The sequence below is a fragment of the Oncorhynchus gorbuscha genome, linkage group LG15, assembly GCF_021184085.1.
Source record: "Oncorhynchus gorbuscha isolate QuinsamMale2020 ecotype Even-year linkage group LG15, OgorEven_v1.0, whole genome shotgun sequence".
In the NCBI taxonomy this organism is placed as follows: domain Eukaryota; kingdom Metazoa; phylum Chordata; class Actinopteri; order Salmoniformes; family Salmonidae; genus Oncorhynchus; species Oncorhynchus gorbuscha.
In genome coordinates, this window is record NC_060187.1 from 17215832 (window position 1) to 17233967 (window position 18136).

At 43.9% G+C, this 18136-nt stretch overlaps 1 protein-coding gene across 1 annotated transcript in view; it reads left to right on the forward strand.

Moving 5' to 3' along the window:
- znhit6 (zinc finger HIT-type containing 6) overlaps positions 1-17126 on the forward strand; it is a 50660-nt gene extending 33534 nt beyond the window's left edge. The window contains exons 9-10 of the mRNA XM_046301592.1: positions 12602-12726; positions 16299-17126. Coding sequence (XP_046157548.1) covers positions 12602-12726; positions 16299-16849 — 676 coding nt within the window. The 3' untranslated portion in view covers positions 16850-17126. The remainder of the gene's footprint in view (positions 1-12601; positions 12727-16298) is intronic.
- Positions 17127-18136: the final 1010 nt, after the last annotated feature.

Below are 18136 nucleotides of genomic sequence, written 5' to 3' on the forward strand. Positions count from 1 at the left end.
GCAACCAAAGTTCTAATTTCAACACAAAGATTTGTAATCTCATCAAAAGTCTTGTCAGAATCCTGTCATCACTCAGGCATTCTGTCCATGTGACCGTTCTGTTTCCGACTGTTTCGCCAGCCTCGCCACTCTCGTGACGGATTTATCCCGCATGTATGAAATCGACTTAATGGGTTTATGAACATGACATCACTCGCCTTGTAAATTCCTGCTGAGCTACGCAGTGCCAAAGCAGAGATTTTCATTTCCACCGGCCTAATTCTTTGTGCTGTAATTCCAGTTGATTCCACATTTTGGGAATGCCGTTGATCAGCTGGACACAGACATGCTTTGTGTGGGAAGGGGATGGTGCTGGTTTTGATGGCACACATTTGCCTCGCCCAGTCCTTGGCTGTCACCCATTTCCACTTTGTCATAGAGAAAGTTGATATTCTACACTCATAACCTGCTGTGCCCTCTGACCCCACAACTTCAGTCTACAAATCCACCAGCCCCCTTACTTACCCTTCTAATGTGCAGGTACTTAGCATCAACATGACAGTCTCCCCCGGCCCATTTCACTCCTGAGATGGTCCTTTAGGATACTTACCACAAGCTTCATCTACGCGTGTGCACATGGGTGGAGTGGGTTTTTTTGGGGAGTAGTGGACACCTTTTGCTAACCTGATATCCTTGCCGGTCCCACTCCCATTCACAAGGGGGCGATGCCAAGGTTATCTCTATTTTAGTATTTTGTGAAAGCAAGGAAAAGTCACCTTCCCTTGCTAGTAGCAGCCTGGCTAGTCGTCCTTAGCCTCGTTAAAAAACATAAGCTATCTAGTAGCAGTTTTAGCTTCCCACATCTCCATGTGAAAAAATCTGATCATAGCTATAAAAAAATCTGCCCTGGCAAATATTCTTATACCTGCTGGTGTAACCTAAAACATTTATCCCAGTTTGATATGTTGTTTGTGTATTCTTTCTGATAGCAGCTAAAAATAGATCATGTTTTGGTCATGGAGAAAAAGCACATGGCTAGCTGGCTAGCTAGCTAGCTAGCTGGCTACAATAGCCTGTGTTTTTTGTTTACTGTTTGAACAGTCGCTGAGATTATATTTGGTTATCAATGCTTTGATGAATAGCCTGTAGACCGGATCAAGGAACCAAGCAACAACACTGCCCCCATGGCTGCAGAAGGAATGATACAGCGTGTCTCAATTGTCAGGTAGTAAAAAAAAGTATGTTGAATGCCAGAGCGTATTACAAGGATCCACCCCTTTTGTGACGGAATTGACATTGCAGCACCGAGTCTTGCGTCTGCCCAGAGCGAATAGTAAGCTTTAATCCTTTAGTTAGTGATGGGTTTCCCAGGAGGCTCCTCTTGTCAGTAATCGCTGAGTCTTTTCTGTTCTTTGGGATACAAAGTGATGCTCCTGATCTGTGTGATAATCAGATCCCCGTCAGGTAATGTACGCGTAATGAAAACGGCATGTTAAACTTCAGGATTTTCTATGAATTTTCACCCTTGAATTGTTTCCCTGGAGTGTGTGGATTCCTCCAGCCTTGAGGCCTTATTGCCCACTAGTCCAGTAAGGACACTCTATTAACCATGTGGCTGTAGGTTGTCCTTTAACCTCAATCCTTAAATGTGTGTACTAAATGGCATCCTATTCCCCTATATAGTGCACTGCTTTTGGCCAGAGCCCTATGGGCCTTGGTTTAAAAGTAGTGCACCATTTAAATTAAGAGTATCATTTGGGATGCAGGCACGGTGTAGATGAGGGGGGAGGAGGGGGGGGCAGGGGCAGCTGGCTGGCTGGCAGCAGAAAAGGAAAAGCAGCGACCTGCCCCCTGCCATGACTAATGGAGATACTCATCCATCAACACCACGTCCTCTCACCAACCTACTGCCTGTTAACGACACATACACAGGAAGATGTGGGGGGGGACTAGGGTAGGAGAGGTGTTGCAAACTTCAGAAATGTGTTCCTGTCAGTATTATGGTAGACGTCAGTGAAGAGCTGAGTGTGTTAATGAGTTATGTTGCATTACCCTAGCGGCTAGCCCACCCCGCGACACAGTGCTAGCTAGTAAAGTAGGGAGGAGAACAATACCAGAGGTGTGACTCTTACTTTCCCCATTAGCTCATCACCCCCCCCCACACACACACACTATTAATGGTCGTTGGTATAGGGCTCTATAATGGCCTACCATTACGTGCGGCATTTTACTTTTTATTTTGTGTTTATGATCAACATTATGGTGTTTTTAGTAGGACAGACATGTTCTCCCGTGGCCAAGGTGTAATTGGCTCATAATATCAGCAAGGTACAGTTAGATAACAGGGCAGAGGCTGGAGCAGGGTATAATGTGGAGGGAACAAGCCATAACTGTAATATGAAGAGGGGCCCTGGGCTCCTGACAGCGGTCACATCCTATTGAAGGGCTCCCAAAAGGCGGTCAGTGCATCCCAAGTATGTCTGGGCCTCTCAGTGCAGTGCATCCCAAGCATGTCTGGGCCTCTCAGTGCAGTGCATCCCTCCTATGCAACCCTGTGATTACATGTTATGATGTAATTCTGTTCGCTGGGACTGGATACAAAATATGGCTAGTTTTACCTATAGTACAAATTGCTGTCGGATTCAGACCACCTAGAGGTGAAAGAAACGCACACCTATTTTGGCGAGGTGCTGGCTAGTGGAGTGGAACACTTAAAAAGAAATGAAGGAGAGCCTCACGCTCTAGGAGCTCAGATGCAAAAATATTTATGTCCAACGTTTTGACAGACAAGCTGTCTTCATCAGTGTATAATGACAAACACCGCGGGGTGACATATTTATATAGTGTCAAAAGACACACAGGTGTCTGTAATCATGGTATGTAGCCTGATATGATTGGTTAATTGTCATATATTAAAATAGCATACAAAAAACAAATGGATAGCGTACGATTATAGATACAATTTGGCTACATAAGCCTACAAACATTTACAATAGCATAATCCCAAGAATGGCTTCAGATCAAAGTCTACGTTGAGACTGAAGGGAGTAAGGGTTTTTAAATGAAAAATTCGAAAGGTTTTTGGATTAAAGCTGAAGGAGGGGGCTTGATAAATGTAAGCACGCTTCATATTTGGATCTATGCATGCAATGGTCGATGAGCTCAACATGTACTGTAAATGTTGTAAAATGCACCTTTTAAGTTGGGGTTCATAGATTGCTTTCTACCTTCAGGTTTAGGTTTAAGCTGTGGGATTTGGACAGAACAGTACAGTCCATAGTTGGCCCCGGGTCAATCTGCTCCTGTGTTGAATTTCTTACAAAATGTCTGCCGGAATATCAAGTATGAATCAAATAAATTGCTGCTCCTGTACTAAATATAGCTGTGTAACTAGTAAACATCCTCTTACTTGAAGAGAAGCAGCCCGAGCGTCAAGAGCCCTAACACTGGCCTCCCGAGCGGAGCAGTGGTCTAAGACACTGCATCGCTGTGCCACTGGAGATCCTGGTTCGAGTCCAGGCTGTTGCAGCCGGCTGCGACTGCGAGACCCATGGGGCGGTACACAATTGGCCCAGCGTCGTCCGGATTAGGGGAGGGTTTGGCCGGAAGGGATGTCCTTTGTCCCATCGCGCACTAGCGACTCCTGTGGCGGCCCGGCGCAGTGCGCGCTGATAGTCACCAGGTGCACAGTGTTTCCTCCGACACATTGTTGTAGCTGGCTTACAGTGTTTTTTGGGCATTGTGTCAAGAAGCAGTAGGGTTGTGTTTCGGAAGACGCATGGCTCTCAACCTTCGCCTCTCCGAAGTCCTTACGGGAGTTCTAGGAATGAGGAAAACGGTGGTAAAAAAAAGCCCTAACCTCTCGGGCTAGATGTTTATTTATTTAATACCTTTTTGAAATGTTAATTTTTATTTCTGATTCATTCCACTAGTTTTGGATCCAGAGGATGTCCTTCCCTTTGTCAGCTCTCTGCAGAGTAGAGCAGAGACCCAATGAGCAGCTGGGCTGTCCAGCCTGACAAGGAGAATTGCTGCCTAGTTTAAAATATCAAACACACACTGCAGAAGACAGTGAGGGGGGAAAAGTTAGTGGTGGTGGTTTATCATCTGTTTTCTCCACTAGAGATGGTCTGAGCCCCTTAAATCACAGGCAGCTGTAACGTTCCTTTAGTTATCCCATCGACTACGCTCTCTCCTCACATCTGTGGTGTGATGTTCCAACCCTCTCCTTAAGGCATCCGCATGCTTCCTAGCCGCAACAGTTCTTTATAGCTTGTGCATACAGTGCCTTCAGAAAGTATTCGGACTCCTGACTTTATCCACATTTTGTTAGGTTACAGCCATATTCTAAAATGGATTAAATCGTTTCCCCCCTTCATCAATCTACACACAATACCACATAATGAAGAAGCAAAAACAGGTTTTTAGAAATTTTTGCAAATGTATGAAAAAACAAACTAAAATATCACATTTACATAAGTATTCAGACCCTTTACTCAGTACTTTGTCGAAGCACCTTTTGGCAGCGATTACAGTTTGATTGGGTTCAAGTCAGGGCTCTGGCCCAGCCACTCGAGGACATTCAGAGATGCCACTGTGTGCTTAGGGGCATTGTCCTTTTGAAAGGTGAACCTTCGCCCCAGTTTGAGGTCCTGAGCGCTCTGGGGCCGGTTTTTATCAGATCTTTCTGTACTTTGCTCCATTCATCTTTGCCTTGATCCTGACTAGTCTCACAGTCCCTGCCACTGAAAAACACCCCCACAGCATGATGCTGCCACTACCATGCTTCACCATAGGGATGGTGCCAGGTTTCATCCAGATGTGACACTTGGCATTCCGGCCAGAGTTCAGTCTTGTTTCATCCTACCAGAGAATCTTGTTTCTCATGGTGTGAGAGTCTTTAGGTGCCTTTTGGCAAACTCCAAGCGGGCTGTCATGTGCCTTTTTACTGAGGAGTGGCTTCCGCCTGGCCACTCTACAATAAAGGCTCGATTGGTGGAGTGCTGCTGAGATTGTTGCCCTTCTGAAAGGTTCTCCCATCTCCACAGAGGAATTCTAGAGTTCTGTCAATGACCATCGGGTTCTTGGTCACCTCCCTGACCATGGCCCTTCCACGATTGCTCAGTTTGGCTGGGCGGCCAGTTCTAGGAATAGGTTCCAAACTTCTATTTAAGAATGATGGAGGCCACTGTGTTCTCGGGGACATTCAATGCTGCAGACATTTCTTTGGTACCCTTCCCCTGATCTGAGCCTTGCCCAAATCCTGTCTCGGAGCTCTATGGACAATTCCTTCGACCTCATGGCTTGGTTTTTGCTCTGACATGCACTGTCAATTGTGGGACCTTGTATAGACAGGTATTTGCTTTTCCAATTCATGTCCAATCAATTTAATTTACCAAGGATGATCTATGGAAACAGAATGCACCTGAGCTCAATTTTGAGTCTCATAACAAAGGGTCTGGATACTTATGTAAATATATTATTTTAATTAGCAAACAATTCTCGACCTGTTTTCTCTTTTGCCGTTATGGAGTATTCTGTGTAGATTGCTGAGGATGTATTTAATGTTTTAGAATTAGACTAACGTGGAAAAAGTCTAGGGATATGAATACTTTCCTGAAGGCACTGTATATTATGACGACATTTTGATGTTTTGGCGAGGTTTTTTTCAGCTGTTCGTTTACATTTTTTTCTTCTGGAGGCAAGCAGAAGATCTGAACCGAAGTCTACGGCCTTTGTCTGTGATTGGTCAACAATAGGGATTCTTCAATAGTCTTTCATTCAATGAGGGACAACTCACTTTCATGCAGTTTTTTTTTTCATTGAAGAATACATCAAACGTCTTAGTAAGATGCAAAATTGTGCGACTAAGATATCTTCGGCAAAAAAACGTGTTTTTTAAGCACAGGTCTTTTTAGGGAGGTTAGCCGAGTTCGGATAGGCTCCAGCCGAGCTGAAGCATGCTGACGCCTTCCTAAAACAGTGTCTCTCTCCCTCAGCTCTCTTAAAGATCCCCTTGTGTTTCTCTTTTCTTAGCACATGCTTGTATTCAGTCTCTTGGTATTGCTATGGCAAATGTTTTGTATTGTTATTAATACAGCTGGGTAATGATTATAAGAATCTTACCTAAAGGATGCAACCACAGACCCAACCACAGTCTGGTAAAGCAGCCACCTGCACATAGCTGTGGTTTGCTGCCTCTTCTCTTATAACCTGAACTGAAGTGCTCTGATTCTGTATCCATATTCCTCTAGCTCACGTAAGGTGGCTGTGATTTGGACCCCTTTGTGGTTTGGATCATCTTAGCTTAGATAAGAGAACCTGTTGTGAATGTTAGAGCCCGAATGATTTTGTCAGTTCACCGACATTGGACAATTATTTTACAGCTACATCAGTATCATGAATGTCTACCTCGTTTCTCTTGTTTAAAGCTCCCCCCCACACACACACACACACACCCTCTAAATTACAACAAAGGAATTCCCTCTGAAGTAACACCTGATCAGGGCACTGGACTCACTCTGCTCAGGACTCGTTCTATGTTGTATTTGCGTAGAAAGTTCTAGAATTTTTTGAGCACAGTTCATCAGATCCTCTCCCACCTCAGAGATTTTAGTAGGCTTTCTTGGAACCAACCTGAGGCACCGTAGTTAAAACCTGTAACTGTCATGTTGCATCCCAGCTCTTGGATTGGTTTGGTGTGTGGGGATGTGTGTGTGCAAAGCAAGGTTGCTGGGTTGTTGCCCTCCTACGGCCTCCTCCACGTCTCCTGATGTACTGGCCTGTCTCCTGATAGCGCCTCCATGCTCTGGGCACTACGCTGACAGACACAGCAAACCTTTTTGCCACAGCTCGCATTGATGTGCCATCCTGGATGAGCTGCACTATCTGAGCCACTTGTGTGGGTTGTAGACTCCGTCTCATGCTACCACTAGAGTGAAAGCACCGCCAGCATTCAAAAGTGACCAAAACATCAGCCAGGAAGCATAGGACCTGAGAAGTGGTCTGGGGTCACCACCTGCAGAACCACTCCTTTATTGGGGGTGTCTTGCTAATTGCCTATAATTTCCACCTGTTGTCTATTCCATTTGCACAACAGCATGTGACATTTATTGTAAATCAGTGTTGCTTCCTAAGTGGACAGTTTGATTTCCCAGAAGTGTGATTGACTTGGAGTTACATTGTGTTGTTTAAGTGTTCCCTTTATTTTTTTGAGCAGTGTATAATAGAGCACACAGCCATGAAATCTCCATAAACAAACGTTGACAGTAGAATGGCCTTACGGGAGACCTCAGTGACTTTCAACATAGCACTGCCATAGGATGCCACCTTTCCAACAAGGCCATAAGTCAAATTTCTACACTGCAAGAGCTGCCCAGGTCAACTGTAAGTGCTGTTATTGTGAAGTGGAAACATCTAGGAGCAACAATGGCTCAGCTGCGAAGTGGTAAGCCACACAAGCTCATAGAATGGGACCGCTGAAGCGTGTAGCGCGTAAAAAGTTTGTCCTCTGTTGCCTCTGGAAGCAACGTCAGCACAAGAACTGTTTAACAGGAGCTTCATGAAATGGGTTTCCATGGCCAAGCGCTATGCCAAGCGTCGGCTGGAGTAGTGTAAAACTCTCCACCATTGGACCCTGGAGCAGTGAAACCGCTTTCTCAGGAGTGATAAATCACGCTTCACCATCTCACAGTCCGACAGACAAATCTGGGTTTAGCGGATGCCCGGAGAACGCTACCTGCCCCAATGTATAGTGCTAACTATAAAGTTCGGTGGAGAAGCATTAATGGTCTGGGGCTGTTTTTCATGGTTTAGGCTAGGCCCCTTAGTTCCAGTGAAGGGAAATCTTACAGCATACAAGGACATTCTAGACGATTCTGTGCTTGCAACTTTGTGCCAACAGTTTGGGGAAACCCTTTCATGTTTCAGCATGACAATAACCCAGAGCACAAATCGAAGTCCATATAGAAATGACTTGTCAAGATCGGTGTGGAAGAATTTGACTGGCCTGTACAGAGCCCTGACCCCAACCCCATCTTAACCTCTTGCTCCTACCTGACACGCAGGCGTCCCATCTAGACATCTGGAAATGCAAATGCGCTACGCTAAATTCTAATAGTACTAGTTAAAACTCAAACGTTCATTAAAATACACATGCCGGGTATTGAATTAAAGCTACACTCGTTGTGAATCCGGGCAACAAGTCAGATTTTTAAAATGCTTTTCGGCGAAAGCATGAGAAGCTATTATCTGATAGCATGTAACACCCCAAAAGACCAGCAGGGGACGTAAACAAAATAATTAGCATAGTCGTCGCTACACAAACGGCACAAATAAAATATAAAACATTCATTACCTTTGACCATCTTCTTTGTTGGCACTCCTAGATGTCCCATAATCACTATTGGGTCTTTTTTCCGATCAAATCGGTCCATATACAGCCTAGATATCGATCTATGAAGACTGTGTGATAAACGGAAAAAAATATCGTCTTATAACGTAACGTTTTCCATTTTCAGTGATCAGATTTTCCTGCGCTTTTCGATGAAACGCACGTTCTTTTATAGTCACAGCCGTGATTTAACCAGTTTTATAAACGTCTGAGTGTTTTCTATCCACACATACTAATCATATGCATATACTATATTCCTGGCATGAGCAGCAGGGCGCTGAAATGTTGCGCAATTTTTAACAGAATGTTCGAAAAAGTAGGGGGTAGGAGTAACAGGTTAACTAACACCTTTGGGATTAATTGGAACGCGGACTGCGAACCAGGCCTAATTGCCCAACATCAGTGCCGATCTCACTAATGACCTTGTGGTTGAATAGAAGCAAGTCCCAGCAGCAATGTTGCAACGTCTAGTGGAATGCCTTCCCAGAAGAGTGGAGGCTGTTATAGCAGAAAATAAATTTAGCCTTTATTTAACTAGGCAAGTCAGTTAAGAACAAATTCTTATTTACAATGATGGCCTACACTGACCAAACCCAGATGATGCTGGGCCAATTGTGCGCCGCCCTATTGGACTCCCGATCACGGCCTGTTGTGATACAGCAAGGGGGGACCAACTTCATATTAATGCCCATGATTTTGGATTGAGTGTTCACATACTTTTGGTCATGTAGTGTATATTAGAGTTAGGCCTATATCATGTCTAGGTTATTGGTGATTACCGGGTAAGCTGGATGGGGTGAAATGGTTGAGCGTAGAGACAAGCCATGTCACTCCATAGGACTGCTAACCGTTTAGCATGATCTATTACCGTCAAATCAAATTTTATTGGTCACACACACATTGTTAGCAGATGGTACTGTGAGTATAGCAAAATGCTTGTGCTTCTAGTTCCAACAGTGCAGTAATATTTACGAAGTAATCAGACAATTCCCCAAGAACCTAATACACACCTAAGGTAAATGGATGGAATAGGAATATTCATATAAATATATGGATGAGCGATGACCGAGCACCATAGGCAAGATGCAATAGATGGTGTAGAATACAGTGTATATACATAGATTTTGAGTCTATGTAGGCAGCCTCTGCAGTGATGGCTGTTTGATAGTCTGATGGCCTTGAGATAGAAGCTGTTTTTCAGTCTCTCGGTCCCAGCTTTGATGCACCTGTACTGACCTCACCTTCTGGATGGTAGCAAGGTGAACAGGCAGTGGCTCGGGTGGTTGTTGTCCTTGATTATGTTTTTGGCCTTTCCTGTGACATCAGGTGCTGTAGGTGTCATGGAGGGCAGGTAGTTTGCCCCCAGGGATGCGTTGTGCAGAACACACCACCCCCTGGAGAGCCTTGTGGTTGAGGACGGTGCAGTCCGACAGGATGCTCTCAATTGTGCATCTGTAAAAGTTGGAGGCTTTTAAGGCCACCATTGTTTGAGGTTGAAGAGGCATTGTTGCGCCTTCTTCACCACAATGTCTGTGTGGGTGGACCATTTCAGTTTGTCCGTGATGTGTACACCAAGGAACCTAACTTTCCACTGCAGTCCCATAATGTGGATAGGGGGGTGCTCCATCTGCTGTTTCTTGAAGTCCACCATCATCTCCTTTGTTTTGTTGACGTTGAGTGAGAGATTGTTTTCCTGACACCACACACCCAGGCCCCTCACCACCTCCCTGTCTCGACCTTGTTGGTAATCAAGCTCACAACTGTTACGTCATCTGCAAACTTGATGATTGAGTTGGAGGCAGTCATGGGTGAACAGGGCTGAGCACGAACCGTTGTGTGGCCCCAGTGTTGAGGATCAGAGAAGTGGAGATTTAGTTTCTTACCTTCACCACCTGGTGGGCGTCCCGTCAAAAAGTCCAGGACCCAATTGCACAGGGTGGGGTTGAGCCCCAGAGCTTCAACCTTAATGATAACATTGGAGGGTACTAAGGTGTTGATTGCTGAGTTGTAGTCAATGAACAGCATTCTTACATAGGTATTCCTCTTGTCCAGATGGGATAGGGCATTGTGATGGCGATTGCATCGTATGTGGCCCTATTAGGCCGGTATGCAAATTGAAGTGGGTCTAGGGTGGCAGGTAAGGTGGTGATATGATCCTTGAGTAGTCTCTCATAGCACTTCATGATAACAGACGTGAGTGCTACGAGGCAGTAGTCATTTAGTTGTTATCTTTGCCTTTCTGTACCCAAAAACAATGGTGGCCATCTTGAAGCATGTGGGGACAGCAGCCAGCTGGTCTGCGCATGCTCTGGTGATGCGGCTAGGGATGCCGTCTGGGCCGCCAGCCTTGCGAGGGTTAACACCTAAGGCATTTAAATGACGGCCATGGAGGAAAGGGTGGGCCCTCAGTCCTTGGTATTAGGCCCCGTCGGTGGCACTGTATTATCCTCAAAGCGGGCAAAGGTGTTTAGTTTGTCTGAAATCAAGACGTCAATGTCTGTGCCGTGGCTGGTTTTCTTTTTGTAACCCGTAATTGCCTGTAGACGCTGCCACATACGTCTCGTGTCTGAGCCATTGAATTGTAACTCCACTTTCGCAGTGGGTACAGCATCTCCAATGTACTTCCTTATAAACTCATTCACTGAGTCAGCGTATAAATTGATGTTATTCTCTAAGGCTGCCCAGAACGTATCCCAGTCCGCGTGATCAAAACAATCTTGACGCGTGGAATCGGATTGTTCAAACCTCTGTTGGATAGTACTATTGGACGGTAGGATCAAAATGGAGTCGTGGTCAGATTTGCCGAAAGGAGGGCCTTGTATGCATCACGGAAGTTAGAGTAGCTGTGATCACGTATTGCCCGCACGAGTGCTACAATCATTATGCTGATAGAATTTAGGTAGCCTTGTTGTGAAAGCTTTGTTAAAATCCCCAGTTACAATAAATGCAACCTCGTGATGTATAGTTTCCAGGTTGCGTAGAGTCCAGTGAAGTTCCTTGAGTGCCGTTGTGGTATCGGCTTGAGGGATATACACGGCTGTGATAATAACCGATCTCTTGGGAGGTAATATGGTCGGCATTTGATTGTAATGAATTCTAGGTCAGGTGAACAAAGACTTGAATTCCTGTATGTTATGATTACACCTTGAGTCGTTAATCACGAAGCGTACACCCCTGCCCTTCCTCTTTCCAGAGAGATGTTTATTTCTGTTGGCGCGACGCATAAAGAATCCCGGTGGCTGTACCGACTCCAACAATATATCCCGAGAGCCATGTTTCCGTGAAACAGAGAATGTTACAATCCCGGATGTCTCTCTGGAAGGCAACCGTTGCCCTTATTTCATCTAACTTGTTATCTAGAGACTGGACATTGGCGAGTAATATCCTCAGAAGCGGTAGGTGGTGTGCACGCCTTCGACGTCTGACCAGGAGGCCACTCCGTCTACCTCTTCTGCGGCTACGTTGTTTTGAGTCGACCTCTGGAATCAGATTCAATGCCCTGAGTGGTCGTATTCCTAGTTGTAATGTTGGTAAGATGACATCGTACTGATATCCAATAGTTCTTCCCGGCTGTATGTAATACCGCTTAAGATTTTCTTGGCAAACAATGTAAGAAATAATACATAAAGAAACTAAATACTGCATAGGTCCTAAGGACTAGAAGTGAGGCGACCATCTCTGTCTGTGCCATTTTGCGCATCTTGTCGGCACCATCTTCCCTAACACGACAGGATTACTCAGGCACTACTGATGTAATCGCAAAAAGAGTGAAACACGAGGAGCTTCAAGGGCCGCAGTACTTTTGGTGATGTTATTGACTCGGGTTAAGTCAGTAGTTTCCATTCTCCATGAGGAGGGATGTGAATCAGCACTGTGGAGTTTTACTGTGCCAAACCATGACTCCTATCTCCATCAATCCTCCTCCTCGAAAGACAGACCAAGCCTCAGCAATGAAGTCATAGAAGGATTCTACAGCTAGAGCAGATGGGTTGTTCTTTTATTTTGGCTAACCCTACCTAGCCCTTTTCCTAATCTTAACATAATTATCCTAACCCGCTATGAAAAGTCAATTTTGACATTCGCTGTATCCAAACTAGTCCAAATCTGTGTGGAGAGAGAATGTCAACAATGAGCAGCGGCCATTTTTTGTTCACCTGGGGGGGGGGCGTGCTGGTTGCTATAGCTTCTGGTGGTTGCAGTGTAGTAACACATTTGGGTTTTTTTGTTTAGGTATCAAGAGCTGGATGTGGCAAAGACCCTGAAGGAAAACTTGAAGTTCAAACTTGTGATTGAGTACCCATTGCTACACATTGTTCTCAAGGACCACTGCCACGACTACCCACTGAAAGGACCAGGTAATAACAAGCACACCAACCACACCTACACTAAGCTGCAAGTAGGCAATCCATCATCCCTTCTAGAAAGTTTGAATGTAACAGTTCGCTAAGAACAACCTCACCACGGCTGGTGTTAGAGGGAGCAGAACTCTGACATGATGAATTGGTCTATCCTTACATTAACATGACATCTCCAGTTTCATGAGTCAGCAGTTTGTTTGATATAGTCCAAATATATGTTGCATGTCAGCAATCAAGTGTTCAAGATGTGTAACTTTCAAAATACACAAATACAGCCAGTATGATGCATTCAATAATGGGTTAATGAAACAAATACCAAAATATAGTTTTTCTTTAATGTCCTGCAGTCTCCTAGTGACTCCATTATGACAACATGCTGCCCCAGAAGAAACGTGTGTTCTGTGTAATGTCACACATACTAACACCTGTCAGAAAGTGGCTCAAATATGATTCACGTAGGAACTGTTCAAATTATGGATGTGAGTTGGGCTTAAGTCAGTAAGGGAGAGTGGCCAGAACGTTGGTCGTCCTACTTAATCTCATAATCAAGACAAGTCTTACTGGAGGCTACGTCATACAGACGCCAAGTTGAGGTAGTACATGCCTGGAGATGCCAATGTCAGGGACAGCAACAAAAACAAACAGTAGGTAGGCCTAATCAAATCACCACACTTGTCCTCGGTAACTCTATCAGACTCTTATCAGGGACCCAGAACAGATGGAGCCTTGAGGTCATTTTAGCTCAAGTGTGTTGCTAAGCTGTTACACTAACTCTAATACTTGCTCTGCTACTGAGAGTCTCCACAACATTGAGAGAAAAGCCTGTAGGAAGTGATGAAGGGTAATCGGACCCTGTGGTATGCTGTCTGTTTCCGATAAGGCGGTGTTGCCAAGCTGTTACTCTGTAGTGTCAATTATCGTAACATTACTACTGAGTCACCACAACAGAGAGAAGCCTGCATGAGGTGATAACACATCGGACCCCGTGGCGGAACTGCTGTGTACTTACAGAGAATATCTGTTGTGGTCCTAACTGGCTCTGGCAGCTTGTTCTGTGGCAAGGATTGGCAACTGGCAGCCCCCTTTTGAAGGCCCTCTGGTAAAAATCCCCCCCCCCCCACCGATAATCACTCAATTTTGATCTTGTTAGTCTCCCTCATATCATATTAAAAACTGCGAACGTTTCTTACCACACTATGGTAAAATGTGTAGAATGGCAGGAAATTAGCTGTAAAACCGCCAATTTTCCATTCTGCCCCATGGCAAAATTAGTAGAATTGCACAAAATGAACCATAAAAACATTAACTTTCATACAATTTTTTTTTAAATAGTTTAATCCTCTCTCCTCCTCATGGCAAAATGTGTAGAATTGCCGAAAACTAGCTTTAAAACAGCAACTGCGGCCCCTCATGATGTGTTCAGATTTTTTGCATCACCCCACCCCCATCAAAGTTGCCCATCCCTGGTCACTGAGTGACGGTCAGTCACGGTTCCTTTGGGTTGAGTCATGCCCTATGATAAGCCCCACTTCAAAGAATGATCTATTCCTACTAGCACTGACTGTTGATAACTACTTTATGGGGGGAAATGTACTTACTGTGATGTGGTTCTCACCCAGCTATCTTAAGATGATACACACATTTTAAGACACTCCATATATAGAGTTGAAGTCTTAAGTTTACTTACACTTAGGTTGGAGTCATTAAAACTCGTTATTCAACCACTCCACAAATTTCTTGCTAACAAACTACAGTTTCGGGAAGTCTGTTAGGACATCTACTTTGCATGACACAAGTCGTTTTTACAACAATTGTTTACAAACCGATTTATTTCACTTATAATTCACTGTATCACAATTCCAGTGGGTCAGAAGTTTACATACATTAAGTTGAATGTGCCTTTTAAACAACTTGGAAAATTCCAGAACATGTCATAGCTTTAGAAGCTTCTGATAGGCTAATTGACATCATTTTGAGTCAATTGGGGGTGTACCTGTGGATGTATTTCAAGGCCTACCTTCAAACTCAGTGCCTCTTTGCTTGACATCATGGGAAAATCAAAATAAATCAGCCAAGACTTCAGAAAATAAATTGTAGACCTCCACAAGTCTGGTTCATCCTTGGGAGCATTTTCCAAACCCCTGAAGGTACCACGTTCATCTGTACAAACAATAGTATGCAAGTATAAACACCATGGGACCATGCAGCCGTCGTACCGCTCAGGAAGGAGATGCGTTCTGTCTCCTAGAGATGAACGTACTTTGGTGCAAAAAGTGCAAATCAAACCCAGAACAACAGCAAAGGACCGTGTGAAAATGCTGGCGGGAAATGGTACAAAAAGATCTATATCCACAGTAAAACAAGTCCTATATCGACATAACCTGAAAGGCCGCTCAGCAAGGAAGAAGCCACTGCTCAAAACCGCCATAAAAACGCCAGACTACGGTTTGCAACTGCACATGGACACAGATTGTACTTTTTGGAGAAATGTCCTCTGGTGTGATGAAGTTGAAGTTGTGGCAAAATGGCTAAGGACAACAAAGTCAAGGTATTGGAGTGGCCATCACAAGACCCTGACCTCAATCCTATAGAAAATTTGTGGGCAGACCTGAAAAGGCGTGTGCGAGCAAGGAGGCCGACAAACCTGACTCGGTTACACCAGCTCTGTCAGGAGGAATGGGCCAAAATTCACCCAATGTATTGTGGAAGGAAACCCGAAATGTTTGACCCAAGTTAAACAAATTGAACGGCAATGCTACCAAATACTAATTGAGTGTATGTAAACTTCTGACCCACTGGGAATGTGATGAAAGAAATAAAAGCTGAAATAAATCATTCTCTCTATGATTGACATTTCACATTCTTAAATTAAATGTCAGGAATTGTGAAAAACTGAGTTTAAATGTATTTGGCTTAAGTGTATGTAAACTTTCGACTTCAACTGTATTCCTAAAATGTATAACAAGTCATCTCACTTTGTCAGCCTCATCAGCCTTTAATTATCTTCACATTATTTTTTTAACCTTTATTTACCCAGGCAAGTCAGTTAAGAACACATTCTTATTTTCAATGACGGCCTGGGAACAGTGGGTTAACTGCCTGTTCAGGGGCAGAACGACAGATTTGTACCTTGTCAGCTCGGGGGTTTGAACTCGCAACCTTCCAGTTACTAGTCCAACGCTCTAACCACTAGGCTACGGGGTATTAATCTTGTGAAAGGTTGTGAAATGTTCTAATCATTTTTCTGAAAATGTATACAGTGAAAAATGAGCTTTTGGTCATGGAGTATTTCTTCACATTGATATAACATTTTTACCCCCCTTGATTCCTCACCCCCTCCTACAACATATGTCCGCCGTACATTATTGCATAGCTAATGGTCCGACACGCCGCCTCATTCGACTAAGGCCCACTGAGCCAAAATATGCCGTCAGCATAGCCAGACCCTGCCCATGCTAATGTATAAGTGTGTGCATGCGTGTCTGTTAAGCATGGTGAGACTGCATGTACGCAGCATGGCAACTCCCACATCCTGTTAACAATTGCCGACCACTGCCCTTTCATTTCAGTGGAGCCTGTGTTGGCCCATGGCAGTCCCATGATGGAAGGGGCATGGCGGGGTAACGGTCGGAGAGAGGAGGGGAGGATGGAGGTCTCACAGCCCCAACTGGGGCCACCCTTCCTGGGAAGCTCTCCTGAGACTGACCCACCCAAGAAGAAAAGAGCCAAGAGAGAACCAGAGGAGCTTGAAGATGGGGAGATTGGAGATGGTGATGATGATATTGAAGCTGATAAGATGGTCAAAGAAATTGTTGTTGCCCATGGTGATGAGATGCCAATTGATGGTTTCCATGGTGACTGCCAAGTTGATGACAACCCAAATTATGGTAATAACCATGTTGATACCCATTCTGGTGGTTGTTGTATTGGCGATGCAATGATTGCTGCTACTGAAACAGTTGATGACAAAATCAGAGGGGACCCAGAGAGTAAGGCAATGAGCCAGAACCTGCATTCTGTTAATCTCTTGAGCCATTTCCCAGTCAATAATAATGATAGTATTAATATCGATCATGGTGCTAATGGTAATGACACTGGGTTTGATGTCAGTAAAAAATGATGTTAAAGATACTAGTGAAATTACTGATGAGTTTGAAGCAGAGGGAGATTGAGTCTTGGCATGTTTTCTTTATGTAATCAGATGTGATTCAGTTGGACCGACTTATAAAAATGTCCTTGTTGCATTATTTACTCTTACGTAGTGGTTATTTCAACAGCCAATTGGATTTTATCGGCTAACAATGTTAATTTGTTTTTTTCTCATGCTTTTTATTTGATTTTGTACATTATCAATTGAGATGCTTTCTTAAATCAAAAATAAATACATATAACATGAAGTCAATGTTTTTATAGACTGTGATATCAGACACCTTTTTGATTGTGTGGTACAGTAGCTACGAAGTCTGTAATAAATGCAAGTTTTGAAATGGTCACTTTCATAGGATTCTGTCAAAGACAAACTTGGTTAATTATTCATTATAGTTGTTTAGATGTTCCTCAGTTGGAGTGCTAGACAGACAGTATCTGTCATCATGTCCTGTTCAGATTCATCTGTCTCAAAGGAGCTTCTTTCTAGGTGGTTAACAAGGTTTAACCTCACTAATTCCGCCCATGTCATAGTTGGCTACAGAATCATCTTGCTTGTTACGTAAGCTACCAAACCAACAAACTCATGTCTGTATTTTCTGTTAGAGTATAATGGCGATCTGAAATGTCTTAATTTCTCAGAACAAGATTGGATTTACAAGTTTCTAAGGTAATTATTTGTTTCTGGCCATTTTGAGCCTGTAATCAAACCCACAAATGCTGTTGCTCCAGATACTCAACTAGTCTATAGGCGGCCAGTTTTATTGCTTCTTTAAACAGCACAAGTTTTCAGCTGTGTTAACATAACTGTAAAATGATTTTCTAATGATCAATTAGCCTTTTTAAAATGATAAACTTGGATTAGCTAACACAATGTGCCATTGGAACACAGGAGTGATGGTTGCTGATTATGGGCCAATATTCCTTGAAAAATCAGCCATTTCCAGCTACAATAGTCATTTACAACATTAACAATGTCTACACTGTGTTTCTGATCAATTTGATGTTATTTTAATGGACAAAAATGAGCTTTTCTTTCAAAAGCAGTGACCCCAAATGTTTGAACGCTAGTGTGTGTTGTGTTGGGACAGCATCAGCCAGTAGTTATACAGGAAGGTGTAGCTCTCCGATGGGAATTTGTGTGCGTGTGTTGTCAACCTCTACAAACCCTTATGGTAATGGTCAGATATTGGGGGTGTGACGACTCATTTTCCACACCTCGTGCAGGGAGAGGTCTCCATCTCACAGAACGTGTGTCTCG